At 40.6% G+C, this 15,757-nt stretch overlaps 1 protein-coding gene across 1 annotated transcript; it reads right to left on the minus strand.

Moving 5' to 3' along the window:
- Positions 1-3,707: 3,707 nt before the first annotated feature.
- LOC133884022 (uncharacterized) lies at positions 3,708-5,507 on the minus strand. Its single transcript, XM_062323428.1, has one exon. It carries the CDS (start codon positions 5,505-5,507, stop codon positions 3,708-3,710), a length of 1,800 nt encoding a protein of 599 aa, XP_062179412.1.
- Between the last annotated feature and the right edge of the window lie 10,250 nt (positions 5,508-15,757).

The raw sequence follows: 15,757 nt of genomic DNA on the forward strand, positions 1-15,757 counted from the left end.
ATATTTGTTAGCACACAGCTGAACAAAGGGGTTACGTATTTCGATGATCAAAAAGTCTGCATTTGCTATGAAGCAATGGGGTTTTTATACTAGGAACAGCCCTCCTAGATAGGTATAAACATGAAAAGAAAATAAAAAGATAGACTATGTGAATAGGTTTCCACGAAAAGAGTCTCTGAGTAGTTCCCGCGTGGCTGTTGGTCTTCTGCGCAGTCTTCAGTGTTTTGGCAATAACTCCATCTTGGAAAGTCCAAATGATGTGCTGTTTGTTGCGTTGGAAAGCTAACTTGATAAGCTTTCACACCATGTGCAGCATACACCACGAAACTTTCTAGAGTGGTACAGTTTTACACGGGAACTTGAACATCAGGATGACTATTGACTTTCTGACCAGTCTTCACTAATCCAGTCGAAAATCAGCATTGGAAATTCCAAAGTACTCGGCCCTGGTGGCATTGAAAACTAGACTTAATAAGCTTTCCAAAATGTGCTCATTCACCTTCATAGCCTTTGGAAATCAAAAGTTATGAATGTTTCTTTCCGACTGTTCTGCAGGACTGGCCTGGTTCGAGTGTGGTTCTTCTCTGTAGTCATCGCCTTGTGTGTTCTTGCCATCCTCCTTGGTGAACCTGAGCAATAGCAACGTGCACGACTTATGCAGTATAAACTTCTCATTAATATGAAGATGAACTTCATAAAGTAGCGCGTTCACCTCTTGTTGTAGCTTCTTTGCTCGACTACGTGTAATCGGTCCATCAAAGACTTGGGCTGGTGTTGATGTAGGTGGTACTTGAGTTGGTGTAGCTTGAATTGGAGGTTGTAACATGTTGCTTGATGGCGTGGTCATATCATCCTCCCCCCCTTGAAAAGGAGTCATCCTCGACTCTGAAGTGTCTTCACTTGTGAATGGTAATAGGTCAGCCACATTGAAGGTGTTGCTCACGCCATAACTTGCTGGAAGATCTATCTTGTATGCATTATCATTGATCTTTGCAAGAACACGAAATGGACCATCTCCTCGAGGCAACAATTTGGATTTGCGCTTATCAGGAAAGCGATCCTTACGCAAATGTATCCACACTAAGTCCCCTGGTTCGAATATCACTTTCTTCCTATGTTTGTTCAGACTTGCAGCCTTGCGCTCTGCCTTTAGTTCAATTGCTTCCTTAGTCTTCTCATGTATCTTCTTTACATATGCATCACGCTTGGAGGCTTCCATGTTGGTTCTCTCCAGCAATGGAAGGGGCAACAAATCTATCGGAGCAATAGGTTTGAAACCATATACAATTTCAAAAGGACACAAGTTAGTGGTAGAGTGCACTGTCCTATTATAAGCAAACTCCACGTGTGGCAAGCAATCCTCTCAAATCTTCAAGTTCTTTTTCACCATGGTTCGCAGCAACATTGACAATGTGCGATTCACCACTTCGGTTTGCCCATCGATTTGAGGGTGACAAGTTGTTGAAAACAACAGCTTGGTCCCAAGTTTGGCCCATAACGTTTTCCAAAAATAGCTCACGAACTTGACATCACGATCAGACATAATGGTCCTAGGCATTCCATGTAGCCTCACAATTTCCCTGAAAAATAAATTAGCAACATGTGAAGCATCGTCGCTCTTGTTGCAAGGGATAAAATGAGCCATCTTTGAAAATCTATCAACCACAACAAAAATAGAATCCTTTCCTCTCTGAGTTCTAGGTAACCCCAAAATAAAATCCATGCTTATGTCTTCCCAAGGGATATTAGGAGCAGGTAAAGGAGTGTATAAGCCATGAGGATTTAGTTTTGACTTAGCTTTGTGACAGGTGACGCATCGCTCCACAAATCTGATGACATCTCTCCTCATCTTGGGCCAATAGAAATTATCACTCAGCAGTTCGTAAGTTTTCTTTTGTCCAAAATGACCTGTTAATCCACCTTCATGTGATTCCTGTAACAAAAGCAATCTAACCGAAGAATTTGGAACACAAAGCTTGTTAGCTCTAAACAGAAATCCATCATGTATGTGATATTTTTCCCAACCTTTTCCATCTTTACAATGATTATATGGTTCTGAAAATTCAGGATCATCATTATACATACCTTTCAAACTTTCAAGACCCAACACCTTCACTTCGAGTTGATTCAGCAACACACTCTTTAGGGACAAGGCATCGGCAACCACATTATCCTTACCTTTCTTGTATTTCACAATGTATGGAAATGTTTCAATGAACTCAACCCATTTGGCATGGCGACGGTTCAGCTTAGCTTGTACTTTCAAGTATTTTAAAGCTTCATGATCGGAATGAATAACAAACTCTTTTGGCCATAAGTAGTGTTGCCATGTTTCAAGCACACACACCAAAGCATACAATTCTTTGTCATATACAGAATAATTCAATTGAGCACCTCCCAGTTTTTCACTAAAATATGCTACTGGTTTTCCTTGTTGCATTAAAACTTCTCCTATACCAATCCCACTAGCATCACATTCTACTTCAAAAGTTTTTTGTGAAATCAGGAAGAACAAGTAACGGTGCTTCAGTCAAACGTTTCTTTAATTCTTGAAAAGCATTTTCCTGTGAGTTCTCCCACTTAAAATCAACCCCTTTCTTTGTTAATTCATTCAAAGAAGCAGCTATGGTACTGAATTCTCTCACAAATCTCCTATAAAAACCAGCAAGGCCATGAAAACTTATTACTTGACTTACATTCGTAGGAGTTGGCCAATCCTTGATGGCTTTCACCTTTGATTCATCCACTTGTATTCCTTTTCCTGAAACAACAAAGCCAAGAAACACAACATGGTCTATGCAAAAACTGCACTTCTCAAGATTAGCAAATAATTTCTCCTTTCTAAGCTCATCCAAGACTTGGCGAATGTGATTCACATGCTCTTCAAAAGACTTGCTGTAGATTAGGATATCATCAAAGTAAACAACAACAAATTTTCCAATAAAAGCTCTCAGGACATGGTTCATTAATCTCATGAAAGTACTAGGAGCATTAGTCAAACCAAATGGCATAACTAACCATTCATACAGCCCAAATTTAGTTTTAAATGCAGTTTTCCATTCGTCTTCAGTTTTCATTCTTATTTGATGGTAACCACTTCTCAAATCAATTTTAGTAAATATTATGGAACCACTCAATTTATCAAGCATATCATCTAACCGTGGAATAGGATGACGATAGCGAACAGTGATATTATTTATAGCTTTACAGTCAACACACATCCTCCAAGAACCATCCCTTTTAGGTACTAATATCACGGGAACAGCACAAGGACTTAAGCTTTCTCGAACAAAACCTTTACCAAGAAGTTCTTGTACTTGCCTTTGTATCTCCTTCGTTTCTTCAGGATTGGTTCGGTATGGTGGACGGTTAGGGAGTGCAGCCCCTGGAATGAGATCGATTTGATGCTCAATCCCACGAATTGGAGGTAGTCCAGCCGGTGTTTCTTTTGGAAAAACGTCTTCATAGTCCTGCAAAAGATGAGACACAACACTCGGAAGAGAGGTGATATCGTTAGGTGAAATTAGAATGTCTTTGCACACAAGTACAAAGAGCACTTGATCTGGGTTGTTCCTCACTTCTCTCAGCTCAGATTTTGTGGCTAGCATAACTAGATGCTCTCCCTCTCCTTTCTTTTTATCCCTCAAATTTGGCTTGTGGCACTCACTCGCCGAATTGGGGATGGCACTCAATTTCTTTTGCTCTTCTTATCCTTTACTTGCTGGACTAATTTCAGATTTCTTTTGTAAGTGCTCAGCCATGATTTGTTGAGGTGTCATAGGCTTGAGTACAAACTTCTTCCCTTTCAAATCTAGTGTGTACTGATTTGTTCTCCAACAATGCTGAGTATATCGATCATATTGCCAAGGTCTTCCAAGCAGCATGTGGCACACAGACATGGGTGCCACATCACACTCCACTGTGTCAACATATTCACCAATTTTGAATGGAACTTTTACTTTATATCCAATCTTGATATCTCCCGAATCATTCAACCATTGGACATGGTATGGATGAGGATGCCGCTGTAGTTTCAAACCAAGCTTGTCAACCATCTCACGACTAGCAAGATTATGGCAGCTCCCGCCATCAATGATCACCTTGACTACTTTATCTTGCACTTTAGCTCTGGTTTGAAAAAGATTATGTCGCTGTCCAATTTCAGCTTCCTTCATCTGAACACTCAAGATTTGAGTCACCACAAGAGCAGTGCCTTGCTCAAATTCACACCTGGTATGTTCCTCTTCTTCATGGGCTTCATCAACATACTCTTCCTCAACTTCCTCTTCACTAGCTGATTCAAATTCTCCATTATCATTCACAATGATCACACGATTATTTGGACACTCCTTAATTACGTGCCCACGGCCTCCACACTTGAAGCACTGAATCCCACTACTCTTGGCTATAGAACCCACTGAAGTAGAGGTGGATGCTGCAGGTTTAGAACTCATACTTGGGACAGCAGTGTTCTTCCCACTAAAAACACCTTGAACATTAGAACGTAAGCCTCCACTTGAGTTTTTCACCGATGAGGGTGCAGCAGCAAACCTTGAGATTGACTTGCTTCCTCCTGACATAGTCCTCGTGCCATATGACAAGGACTTGCTATTCTTAGCATCTTGCTGCAGTTGGCGTTCAGCTTTGGTTGCTTGATGTACCAAATCAATAAGATGACGGTATGGCTGAAACTCAACAATGCGCTGAATATTGCGATGTAGACCAGCCATAAAACGTGCAATAGTTTGCTCTTCATCTTCATACACATTGGCTCTAATCATAGCCTTCTCCATCTCTTTATAATACTCTTCAACAGAGAAACTTCCTTGCTTCAGATTCCGCAATTTATCAAAAAGATCACGCCGATAGTGCTTCGGCACAAAACGAATTCTCATTTCTCGCTTCATCTCATTCCAAGTAGCAATAGGATTTTCTCCATCTTCTTCACGATCACGGAGAAGTTGTTCCCACCATATCAGAGCATATCCATCAAACTCAAGAGATGCCATTGCTAATTTCTTCTCCTCTGAATAATTATGTAGGCGAAAGATCTTGTCCACTTTCAACTCCCAAGTGAAATAAGCTTCAGGATCAGACCCACCATCAAATTTTGGCATGGTAAATTTCAGCTTTCCGAACCTCTCCTCATGGTTGCCTCCTCTATGACGTTGGCGACCAAAACGATATTGTGAATGGTTATCATCATCCACATCTTCAGATTCATCATTGTCATCATTTCTTCGACCTCGTCCTCTTCCTCTACCATGTGCAGCACCTCGGTTCCTTCTTTCATATTCTCTTGCTCTTCTAGCAGTAGCTCCTCCTTCACTTTCTTCCCCATCTTCACCATAGTTGCTTGCACCATCATGAGGTTGGTGACGTACTCTGATTTCAGCCATAAGGGCCTGAAGATCTTGTGTCAACCTATCTTGCTTATCTTCAATGCTTTGCTTTAGTTCATTAAATTGTGCCATAGTAACACAATCTTCTACCTCAATTCCACCCATCTTCCTGTAAAGTTAGCTAAACACGGACAATAGGTATTTGTGGAATTATAAAAATTTGGTAGCTCTCACAACCTCACCTCTCTTACCAACCGAAGCTCTTATGAAGTCCCTGCGGGTTACAGGAAAAACAACGTGTGGTGGTAAAAGAAAGTGATGATTAGGCAAATACAAGACCAGAGTACCGATTACGATGGCTTGTATGTGGAGCTTGGTGGGGAGTGATACACAAGAAATGCAATCTGAATTCTAGTTATTGTAAAGTTAAATAATAATCCAAACTAAAAGTACTCTGCCTAGTGCTGACCACAAGATATGAAAGATATAAATGGATCACACTCACGCGCAAAGAAATTTCAGAGTTGATGTAAACAAGGAATATGATTGGGATGCAAGTGTTGCGATCAAACCCAACCAAAATTTTGCACCAAACACGAATAGCCAACTGGTTGCACAACTTGATGTGATAAACTTTCAGCACGTGCACATAAACAAACTGATCTTCAGCTATTCTTTCACAATCTTTCTCAATTCTTTCTCTCTTTTTTTTGCAACTTTTCTTTCTTCCCTTTTTTTTGACACACTTTTTTTTTTATAGAACTAAACACAAGGATCAGCTATAACACTTGCACACTTTATGATAGAACAAAACACAACCAGAAGCTATAACTTGATAGGATCAAACTTTACGCGAAGGATGATGTTGGCTATAGATTTTTTTTTTTGTAGGGATTTTCAGATATATGAAAGAGGCTCAAAGGATACTCAAAGGATGATATGATCAGCAACTAAAACAAAGACTCTAATGGACTGAAACTTAACAAAGCTCACTAAAATAACAGATTGAAACAAAGGGCTATGGCCAAATATTTTTTTTTAGGCTTTTTTTTGGTAGATAGGACGAAACAAAAATATATGTAGCTAAGGGTAAAGAATCCTACCGTGGGAACGAAAACTCTGATACCAGATGATATGTCACGATGTCCTGATCTTCACGACGTAGGATCAATCACCAGATAACTAGCTTTAAAGAAGCCAAGATAACTTGCTGCAAGCAGCGATAACTAGTGCAACCTGGCAAATAAAACTCGAAGCCAACCACCGTCTTTAACCGGCAACCTGAATCGAGGATTCGCCCAACCACACTCTTAAAGTACCAACCAACACAGCCTACAATCAATCAAGGCGAACCTTGAAGGGAGTAGGAGCACCAATTGGGAGCGGATGAAGCCGCCACTTCTGTAATCCCGCGAAGGAAATCACAAGAGCAAAGAGGTAGAGATCACTCTCAATATTTGTTAGCACACAGCTGAACAAAGGGGTTCTGTATTTCGATGATCAAAAAGTCTGCGTTTGCTATGAAGCAATGGGGTATTTATACTAGGAACAGCCCTCCTAGATAGGTATAAACATGAAAAGAAAATAAAAAGATAGACTATGTGAATAGGCTTCCACAAAAAGAGTCTCTGAGTAGTTCCCGCGTGGCTGTTGGTCTTCTGCGCAGTCTTCAGTGTTTTGGCAATAACTCCATCTTGGAAAGTCCAAATGATGTGCTGTTGGTTGCGTTGGAAAGCTAACTTGATAATATTTCACAGAATGTGCAGCATGCACCACGAAACTTTCTAGAGTGGTACAGTTTTACACGGGAACTTGAACATCAGGATGACTGTTGATTTTCTGACCATCTTCACTAGTCCAGTCGAAACTCAGCATTGGAAATTCCAAAGTACTCGGCCCTGGTGGAATTGAAAACTAGACTTAATAAGCTTTCCAAAATGTGCTCATTCACCTTCATAGCCTTTGGAAATCAAAAGTTATGAATGTTTCTTTCTGACTGTTCTGCAGGACTGGCCTGGTTTGAGTGTGGTTCTTCTCTGTAGTCATCGCCTCGTGTGTTTTTGCCATCCTCCTTGGTGAACCTGAGCAATAGCAACATGCACGACTTAGGCAGTATATACTTCTCATTAATATTAAGATGAACTTCATAAAGTAGCGCGTTCACCTCTTGTTGTAGCTTCTTTGCTCGACTACGTGTAATCGGTCCATCAAAGACTTGGGCTGGTGTCGATGTAGGTGGTACTTGAGTTGGTGTAGCTTGAATTGGAGGTTGTAACATGTTGCTTGATGGCGTGGTCATATCATAGGCAAATGTAGTAAATCAATAGGAACACGAGAATTAAATCCATACACTACCTGGAACGGACTTACCTTGGTGGTGGAATGTACCGACCTATTGTAAGCAAATGCAATATGTGGTAAACACTCTTCTCATATCCTCAAATTCTTCTTTAGAACTGCACATAATATGGTAGATAATGTGCGGTTGATGACCTCTATTTGACCATCAGTTTGGGGATGACATGTAGTAGAAAACTGCAGCTTTGTCCCTAATTTATTCCAAAGTGATCTCCAAGATCTTCAAAAGTGACTCAAAAACTGTGTTATGATCCGAGATGATAGTATTAGGTACTCCATGTAGTCGAATGATTTCCCTGAAAAACAAATCTGCTATGTTTATAGTATCATCGCTTTTGTGACAAGGTATAAAATGTGTCATTTTAGAAAAACGTTCCACACTTACAAATATGCTAGCCCTCCCCCTCTTTGTCCTAGGCAATCCTAAAATAAAATCCATAGAAATATCCTCCCAAGGTGCACTAGGAACAGGAAGAAGTATGCAAAGACCATAAAGATTTAAGCGAGACTTACCTTTATTGCAAGAGGTGCAATGTGACATGTAGCGCTCGATGTCACGTCTCATGTTTGGCCAAAAGAAATGAGTGGCCAGCACATCTTCAGTCTTCTTTGCTCCAAAATGTGCCATCAATCCTCCTTTATGCGCCTCCTGCAACAACAAAAGACGAACAAAGTTAGCTGGAATGCATAACTTGTTAGCACGATATAGCAATCTATCATTCAGCGCATATTTATACCTTATTTTTCCTTATTTACAATGTTCAAGTCTAAATCAAAAACATATAAGTCCTTAATAGTCTCTAAACCAAAAATCTTATGATCAAGTTGAGATAACATGGTATAACGCATAGAAAGCGCATTAGCAATCACATTGTCCTTTTCTTTCTTATGTTTTATGACATATGGAAAAGACTCAATAAATTCTACCCATTTAGCATGTCGTTTATTCATTTTAGCTTGACTTCTAATATGTTTCAGCAATTCATGATCAGAATGTATAACAAATTCTTTAGGCCATAGATAACGTTGCCAAGTTTCAAGCACTCGAACTAAAACATACAATTCTTTATCATAAGTCAAATAATTCAGACTTGGCCCACTTAATTTCTCACTGAAATAAGCAACATGTTTACCTTCTTGAATTAACACACCTCCAATTCCAATCCCACTAGCATCACATTCTAGTTCAAAGGTGTTACCAAAATTAGGGAGTTGGAGCAATGGAGCATGGGTGAGCTTCTCTTTCAACAACTTGAATGCTTGTTCTTGTGCAGGTCTCCAATTGAAAACCATTTCTTTCTTCGTCAATTCATTCAATGGGGCAGCAATGGTGTTGAAATTCCGCACAAAGCGCTGATAGAAACCCGCAAGATTATGAAAACTTCTCACTTGAGTAACAGTCTTAAGAGTTGGCTAGCTCTTTATGGTTTCAATTTTTGCTTCATCTACTTCTATTGCCCGTGGAGTAAAAACATAGCCAAGAAAAGAAACTAGATCCGTGCAAAAGGTGCACTTTTTGAGGTTACAGAACAAATGTGTATCTCTCAAAACATTAAAAATAGCACGTAAATGATCAAAGTGTTGTTCTTGTGTCTTGCTATAAATCAAGATATTATCAAAGTATACCACCACAAATCTACCAATGAAAGCATGTAAAACTTCATTCACCAATCGCGTGAAAGTACTAGGTGCATTAGTTATCCCAAAAACCATTACTAGCCACTCATACAAGCCAAACTTAGTTCTAAAAGCAGTTTTCCATTCATCTCCAAGTTTCATCCTAATTTAGTGGTATCCACTTTACAAGTCAATTTTAGTGAAAATTATAGAACCACTCGACTCATCAACCATATCATCTAACCTAGAAATAGGGTGACGATATCTTATAGTAATATTTTTGGTCTGCAATCAACACACATACGCCAACTATCGTCTTTCTTTGGAACCAAAAGAACAGGAACAGCACAAGGGCTAAGACTTTCTCGTACATATCCATGGTCCAAATGCTCTTGGACTTGTCGCTGAATTTCCTTAGTCTCTTCCGGTTTGGTCCTATATGTAGCATAGTTTGGCAAAGTTGTTCCCAGAATTAAATCAATTTGATGTTCAATCCCTCGGATAGGTGGTAATCCCAGGGGTACCTCAACTAGAAATATATCCACAAACTCCTCCAAAAGGTTAGCAACAGCAGGAGACAAAGAGCTACATATATTCTTGAGTGAAACTAAGGCCTCCTTGCATATCAAAGCATAGCATGGCAGCTCATTATCACAAATTTTAGCAAGGTCAGATTTAGTTGTAAGCATAACACACCCTTTCAGTCTAATTCCATAGGACTTAGAAGTTGTTGTTGCCTTCTCCATTTAGGGTGGAAAATTTTTTTCTGCTACTTACTGATTTTCACGTCCATTCTCAAACTCTTTTATCTTGTTTTCAGCTATTTCTTGTTCACATTTTACAATTTCAGCAAGGGTTAAAGGTATAAAAGTTATTTTCTTTCCTTCATGATAAGAGTGTACTTATTACTTCTACCATGATGTGTTGCATCAGTGTCAAAATTCTATAGTCATCCTAACAAAAGTGAATATGCTTGCATGGGTACTACGTCGAAATCAATAGAATCATGGTATGAAGCAATAGAAAAATACACCCTAGCTATTTGCATTACCTTCACCTCACCAATGTTGCTGAACCATTGAATAGGATAAGGGTGAGGATGGTTTCTTATCGGCAAGGCAAGCTTCTTGATCATATCTGAACTTACCAAGTTGTTGCAGCTTCCTCCATTAATAATGACTCGAACACGATAATCCAAGACTATGAGGAACATCTAAAAAAAAATTGTGGTGTTGTAACTATTTCGCTTGCTCCATTTGAGTGCTTAACACTCGCTGCACACTGAGGGTCCGATAATCCTTCGTGGAAGTGGCATCGAACACTTCCTCAGGGTCGACATCTGTCTCTCAACCATCCTCATCACATGCATGGTTAGCTGCAAGTGCATATTCATCCTCAACATCACTAGTACTTACATATCCACCATCATCTATTACAATATACGCTCACTGACTTGGGCAATCCTTCATGACGTGAACCATTCCCTTGCATCAGTGGCATACAATCCCAGTCGATCGGACTGTAGAAGCAATTGAAGAAGAGCTCTTGGCTGGACCCTGCACACTTACGGATTTGCTTACCTTAGGAGCGTACAATGGTGTCGAAGGTACTGCCGAACGTGCCCACCTCGAGAAGGGGGCAGGAAACCAAGTAGCTGAATGTGGGGCTATTTTGACTTGTCTCGTTGTTTATTTTGAGGTAGTCGTGCTTCCAAAATTGCTCATTGGTCTTTGTTGTCATCTCTGCAATTCTTTTTTTGCCAAACACGCAATTCGGAACAATCTAGGAACACTATTGTATTCTTTGTAATCAACTATGTCCTGAATTTCACGCCTTAACCCTCCATAAAAGCTTTCCATTGCAGGCTCTTCATCCTCAATAATATCACAACGCAACATACTAATTTGTAGCCCCTGATAATATTCTTCTATGGATCTATCTCCTTGGTTTAAGCGCTGCAATTTCTTACGCAAATCACGTTTAAAAGAGGGTGGAACAAATCTGTTATGCATATCAATCTTTAAAGCATTCCAAGTAGTAGGAGCTAATTAGTCGATGCATACCCTATTCCACCAGATGATTACAAAAATTTTAAATTCACTAGTGGCTTGCCTAACGCTATGCACTTCAGAAACTAAATGAGCATTAAACTCCTGTACTACCATCATCTCCCAATCTAAATACCTTTCAGCATCATAAGCACCCTTAAAAGATGGTATAGTAAACTTAACCTTAGCAAATGGATTATCATTAATACATGGGTTATGTTTCTGAAAATTATTACCTCTCATATCTTGACAGTTGAAGTTCAGTCGGTTCCTTTGTCGTTCATCAAAGACGTCACATTCTTATCTCAAAATTTTATCATCCATGATGGACTCCTCTTGCTCATAGGTTGCACCATGAGGATCCACTCAACCATTGTTTGGTGGAGGATTAACCAATCGATCAAAGCGTGTATTGAGCATTGTAATGCTTTCATTGAGTCGATGCAATGCGGTATTGGTTCCCGCAAGCCTCTTGTCAATGCCATCATCAATAGTTTGTCGATGATCATCCAACAACTTTGTGAGTTCTTCCCTCAAAACACACTCTTTCACATCCGATGCTTCTCCTGCCATGGTTAGTCGAAAATAGAAAACAATGAAAGATAAATTATCCCTATCAACTACTAGGTGGTGGAGGTGGAGTCACACACTCTCAAGTGTCTTACCACGCTCTTGCAAGTGTTTTTACCAATCACTGCAGTTGGCACAACCAGTGGCTGGTTCGTGATACCTTATTGGGTGCTAGTGAGTTAGTTGCAAGGGGAGAAACCGTTCTAATCGAAAGAAGGTATAGCTTGGACAAGCAATATTTAGTATCAAGGAATGGCAATAATTTAAATCAAATTAGGAAAGCTAAATAAAAGTCCACAGTACTCGTCACAATTGCTGGCCCGAACACATTCCTAGAACTAGCACAAGCAAACCAAAAACTATAACAAACACAAGCACAATGGAATAAAATTCATAATGCAAACTGATTATTATTTTTATTTCTCTCTCTTTTTTTGCACTTTTTGCTTTTTTTGCACTCTTTGCTTCTTTATTTTGGCACTCTTTGCTTCTTGCTTGCTTTTTTTCTTTTTTTATTGAATGTGACACAAACTCAAAAACTGTTCTACTCTCTCTCTCTCTCTCTGAACTTTGGCTACCTCTATTTGGGCTATCGATTGATACTCGAACTTTTTTGGACAGTGCTCGATATGACGAGTGTATGGGGGTGTTCAAGAGTAGCCAGAAAAAGATAGGCTCCAACTAGGTTGTGGAGGCGAAAATGAGTGGATAGATGAATCTGACTAGGTGGTCGATCCCTGAAAGGATGGTCGGATCCAAAAAGGTGGGTGGTTCTGACTAGGTGGTCGGAGTGACTAGTCGGAAAGGGCCGGAGACATCTCAAAAAATGGAGAGAAAGGGGCGGTGGCGCACTTCACTGGTGTTGAAGAAGAAGGTGTCGGTGGTAGCATTTCCAGCAAAAGAAATGAGGGTGAAGGGGTTGCTTGGATGCAAAACTTTGTGGAGAAGGTAATGGCTGGCTTAAATAAGGGCAAGAGGGGGAGGAAGTGGATTGGCCAGGGCGGTTTCCATACGGCGAGCTAGTGTGGCTTAAATCGGAGTAACGGAGAAGGAAGGAGGGGAGGGGAAAAAGGGGCGGTTTCCATGCAACAAGTGAAGGAGGGGAAAAGATTATGGCATGATCAAATTTGGCGAAGGAACGGCTCGGGATGGGCTATGATTTTGAATTAGGCGGCGGAATTTGGGGCTGCCCAAGCGGGTAGAAGGATGAAGAAGCAGAGCCGGCTCGAGCAGCTCGGCTGCGGGCCTACGAGGCAGATAGACAGAGGAGGGAGGGGGTTGGCTCGAGCGTGGGGGCAGCAGCCGGCTTAGGCGGACCTAGGCAGGCTGGCCCTACGGCCCACACGGGAGAGGGGGAGGTGGCCCATGCGGAAAAAGAAAAGGAGAGAGGGGGGAGGGAGGAGATGGGTCGGAAGAAGGAAAATCGGCCCGGGAGCATTTAACAATTTTGAAATTGCTTTTCTGTTTATGTTTTGAACCAAATTAAAAAGGGGTTTAAATGAGCGCCTTCTAGCGAACTTTTGCAAACATTTTCCACACATAAAAACCTATTGCAACTATGGCAGTATGAATGCATCAAATATGAATATAACCTATGGCGAATTTAAATTTAGAAATTAATTTCTTCTATTTGAACAAAATTTACAACTCCTATTTTAAATCTAGCAAAATTTTAAACTATTGCAGAAATTGAAAATTTAGGGCGTTACACTCAAGCTAGTGAACGAAATATTTCTGGCCTTGTTGTTGGCCTCATACTATTCGATTTCAACCTGAGTCGTGCGAGCTGCAAGAATCTCGTAGTTGGAATCAACTATTTCCCATATTGCACTTCCTTAGTTTAGAAGATAAGCCTCCATATGCACCTTCCAGTACGAAAAGTCTCTTCCATCGAACAACGGAATCTTCCCACTTCTCTCCATGTCGCCTATGGATCACAAAGCCGGTTAAGATCAACAAGTGATCAAACCAGCTCTGATACCAATTGTAGGATCAGGAATGAAGACTAGATAGGGGTGAATAAGCACCTTATAAATTTCTTACAAAATAGATGGTCTACTCCTTGTTCACCCAAAGCTCCTCAAAAACACACAAAAGGAAGCATAAACTTTAAAGAGACAAAGCGAGAAAGGAAGTTCCAAGGCAACATGACGCCACAGATGGAATATGAACAATAGGCTCTATTCAAGACCATTCCACGTATCTTTGTGCACAAAAACATGAAACTTGAATGAATAACAAAGCAAAGAGACAATCACTGAAAAAATAACTCTCCAAGTTGATAGTCTAGAGGCAAGAGAATTCAAGACTCTCTCATATACATGAGTATATGAACATTTTTGACTCTAGCAATAAGAAGAATTACTTCACAAAGGTGAAAAAGCTACAGCTCAAAAAGAAGATGAAAATCACGACCGAAAAAGGAAAACTTGCAAACTTCCAAGGGAACCAAAAGAAAGAAACTAGAAGGAAGGGAACTCAAGCATATGCAAAAACATAAACTTCATTCCTCAAAGAGGTCAGCCCTATTTTAGTGGATTATAAGGATTTTTCTCTCAAAAGCTCTCACCTATTATATAGGCTAAGCACTCATCTTCCTCTCCTCTAAAACCCAAGCACTAGTCTCTCAAATTGGTGGCACAAGGGGCTCAAGTGGCTGGTTCAAACTCTCTCATAGGCCTACCCCTCTATTTATGGGTCTAGGATACTTGACCCATAAGTTTCCTAGCTTGTTACCAAAATACCCCTCTCTTGTAGTACACTCCTACCTACCGCCGAGGGCATTTCTTTTCATTTCTTACTCCGTCCATCGAATGGCCATGGCACCTTCAAGACTTAGCTTCACCTTAACGCAAGCTTCACAATGGTGCCACATAGTCATCCAGTCCTCGCATGGTTTTGAGGCCCAGCCGTGAAACCCTCTGCACACTTCTCAAAGAGTTACTTGACACATGCTTACACCTTAAGCAAATTCCCTGATATCAACACGTGTACTCTATCTTGCGATCATAACCGCCGATAAGTCTCTCCTACTCCTGATCCCTCGGGCTGCCTTTTCACTTGCACCGACATCCCTTTCGCTTGACTTTATCAACACGTCATGTTCATCCTCTATTTCATGCTTTGCTTGACCTCCATGTGTATAGCTAGGATCACCCTTGACTCCGCTCGACCACCTTGATCGTCCGGCACCAAGCACCAGCTTAGCCCCGATCACCCGTCGTCGACCGCCAAGTTGCATCCATCACCTACACACCATGAGACAAGCAAACATATTTGTCCAACTCCAACTCTAGTTAGTCAATAATCAAAATGCTTAAACCATTGTCAAGCAATCCAAAACTCGACAAACCAAATCGACGACCTTATCTATCACTCATCACATACAAATCAAGACATATTTCAACTTGGTTTCTTAGATATCATCATAGGAGTTCGATGATGTATATACCTTGTGCTTGGTGAGGCGTTGGCGAATGGTGTGGGTCCTCTTGGGGTGGAGATCAAGGAGGAGCAGCTTCTTATTCTTGTACAGTTCCCGCGACGTGGCCCTATAGTATAGATAGTTTCAATTTGGAACTATATGTACTATTAGTAATAGTTTCCCCTTCAGAACCATCTGTATTTGCAGCGTCCAACCAATTTGGAACTTCTCCTCGTCATCTTCTACGATGGTTCTAGTTTAGAGCCATCTCCGTATAGGAGTGTCCCACTAAATGGATTATATAGTAGTATAGGCTTGACTTTAGACCATTAGGATTAAACTCACCAGTAGTCAACTCGTCTATTCGCACTTGCAAGAGATATCTAATTTATAATGTT

The sequence above is a fragment of the Phragmites australis genome, chromosome 11 (assembly GCF_958298935.1).
Source record: "Phragmites australis chromosome 11, lpPhrAust1.1, whole genome shotgun sequence".
Classification (NCBI taxonomy): domain Eukaryota; kingdom Viridiplantae; phylum Streptophyta; class Magnoliopsida; order Poales; family Poaceae; genus Phragmites; species Phragmites australis.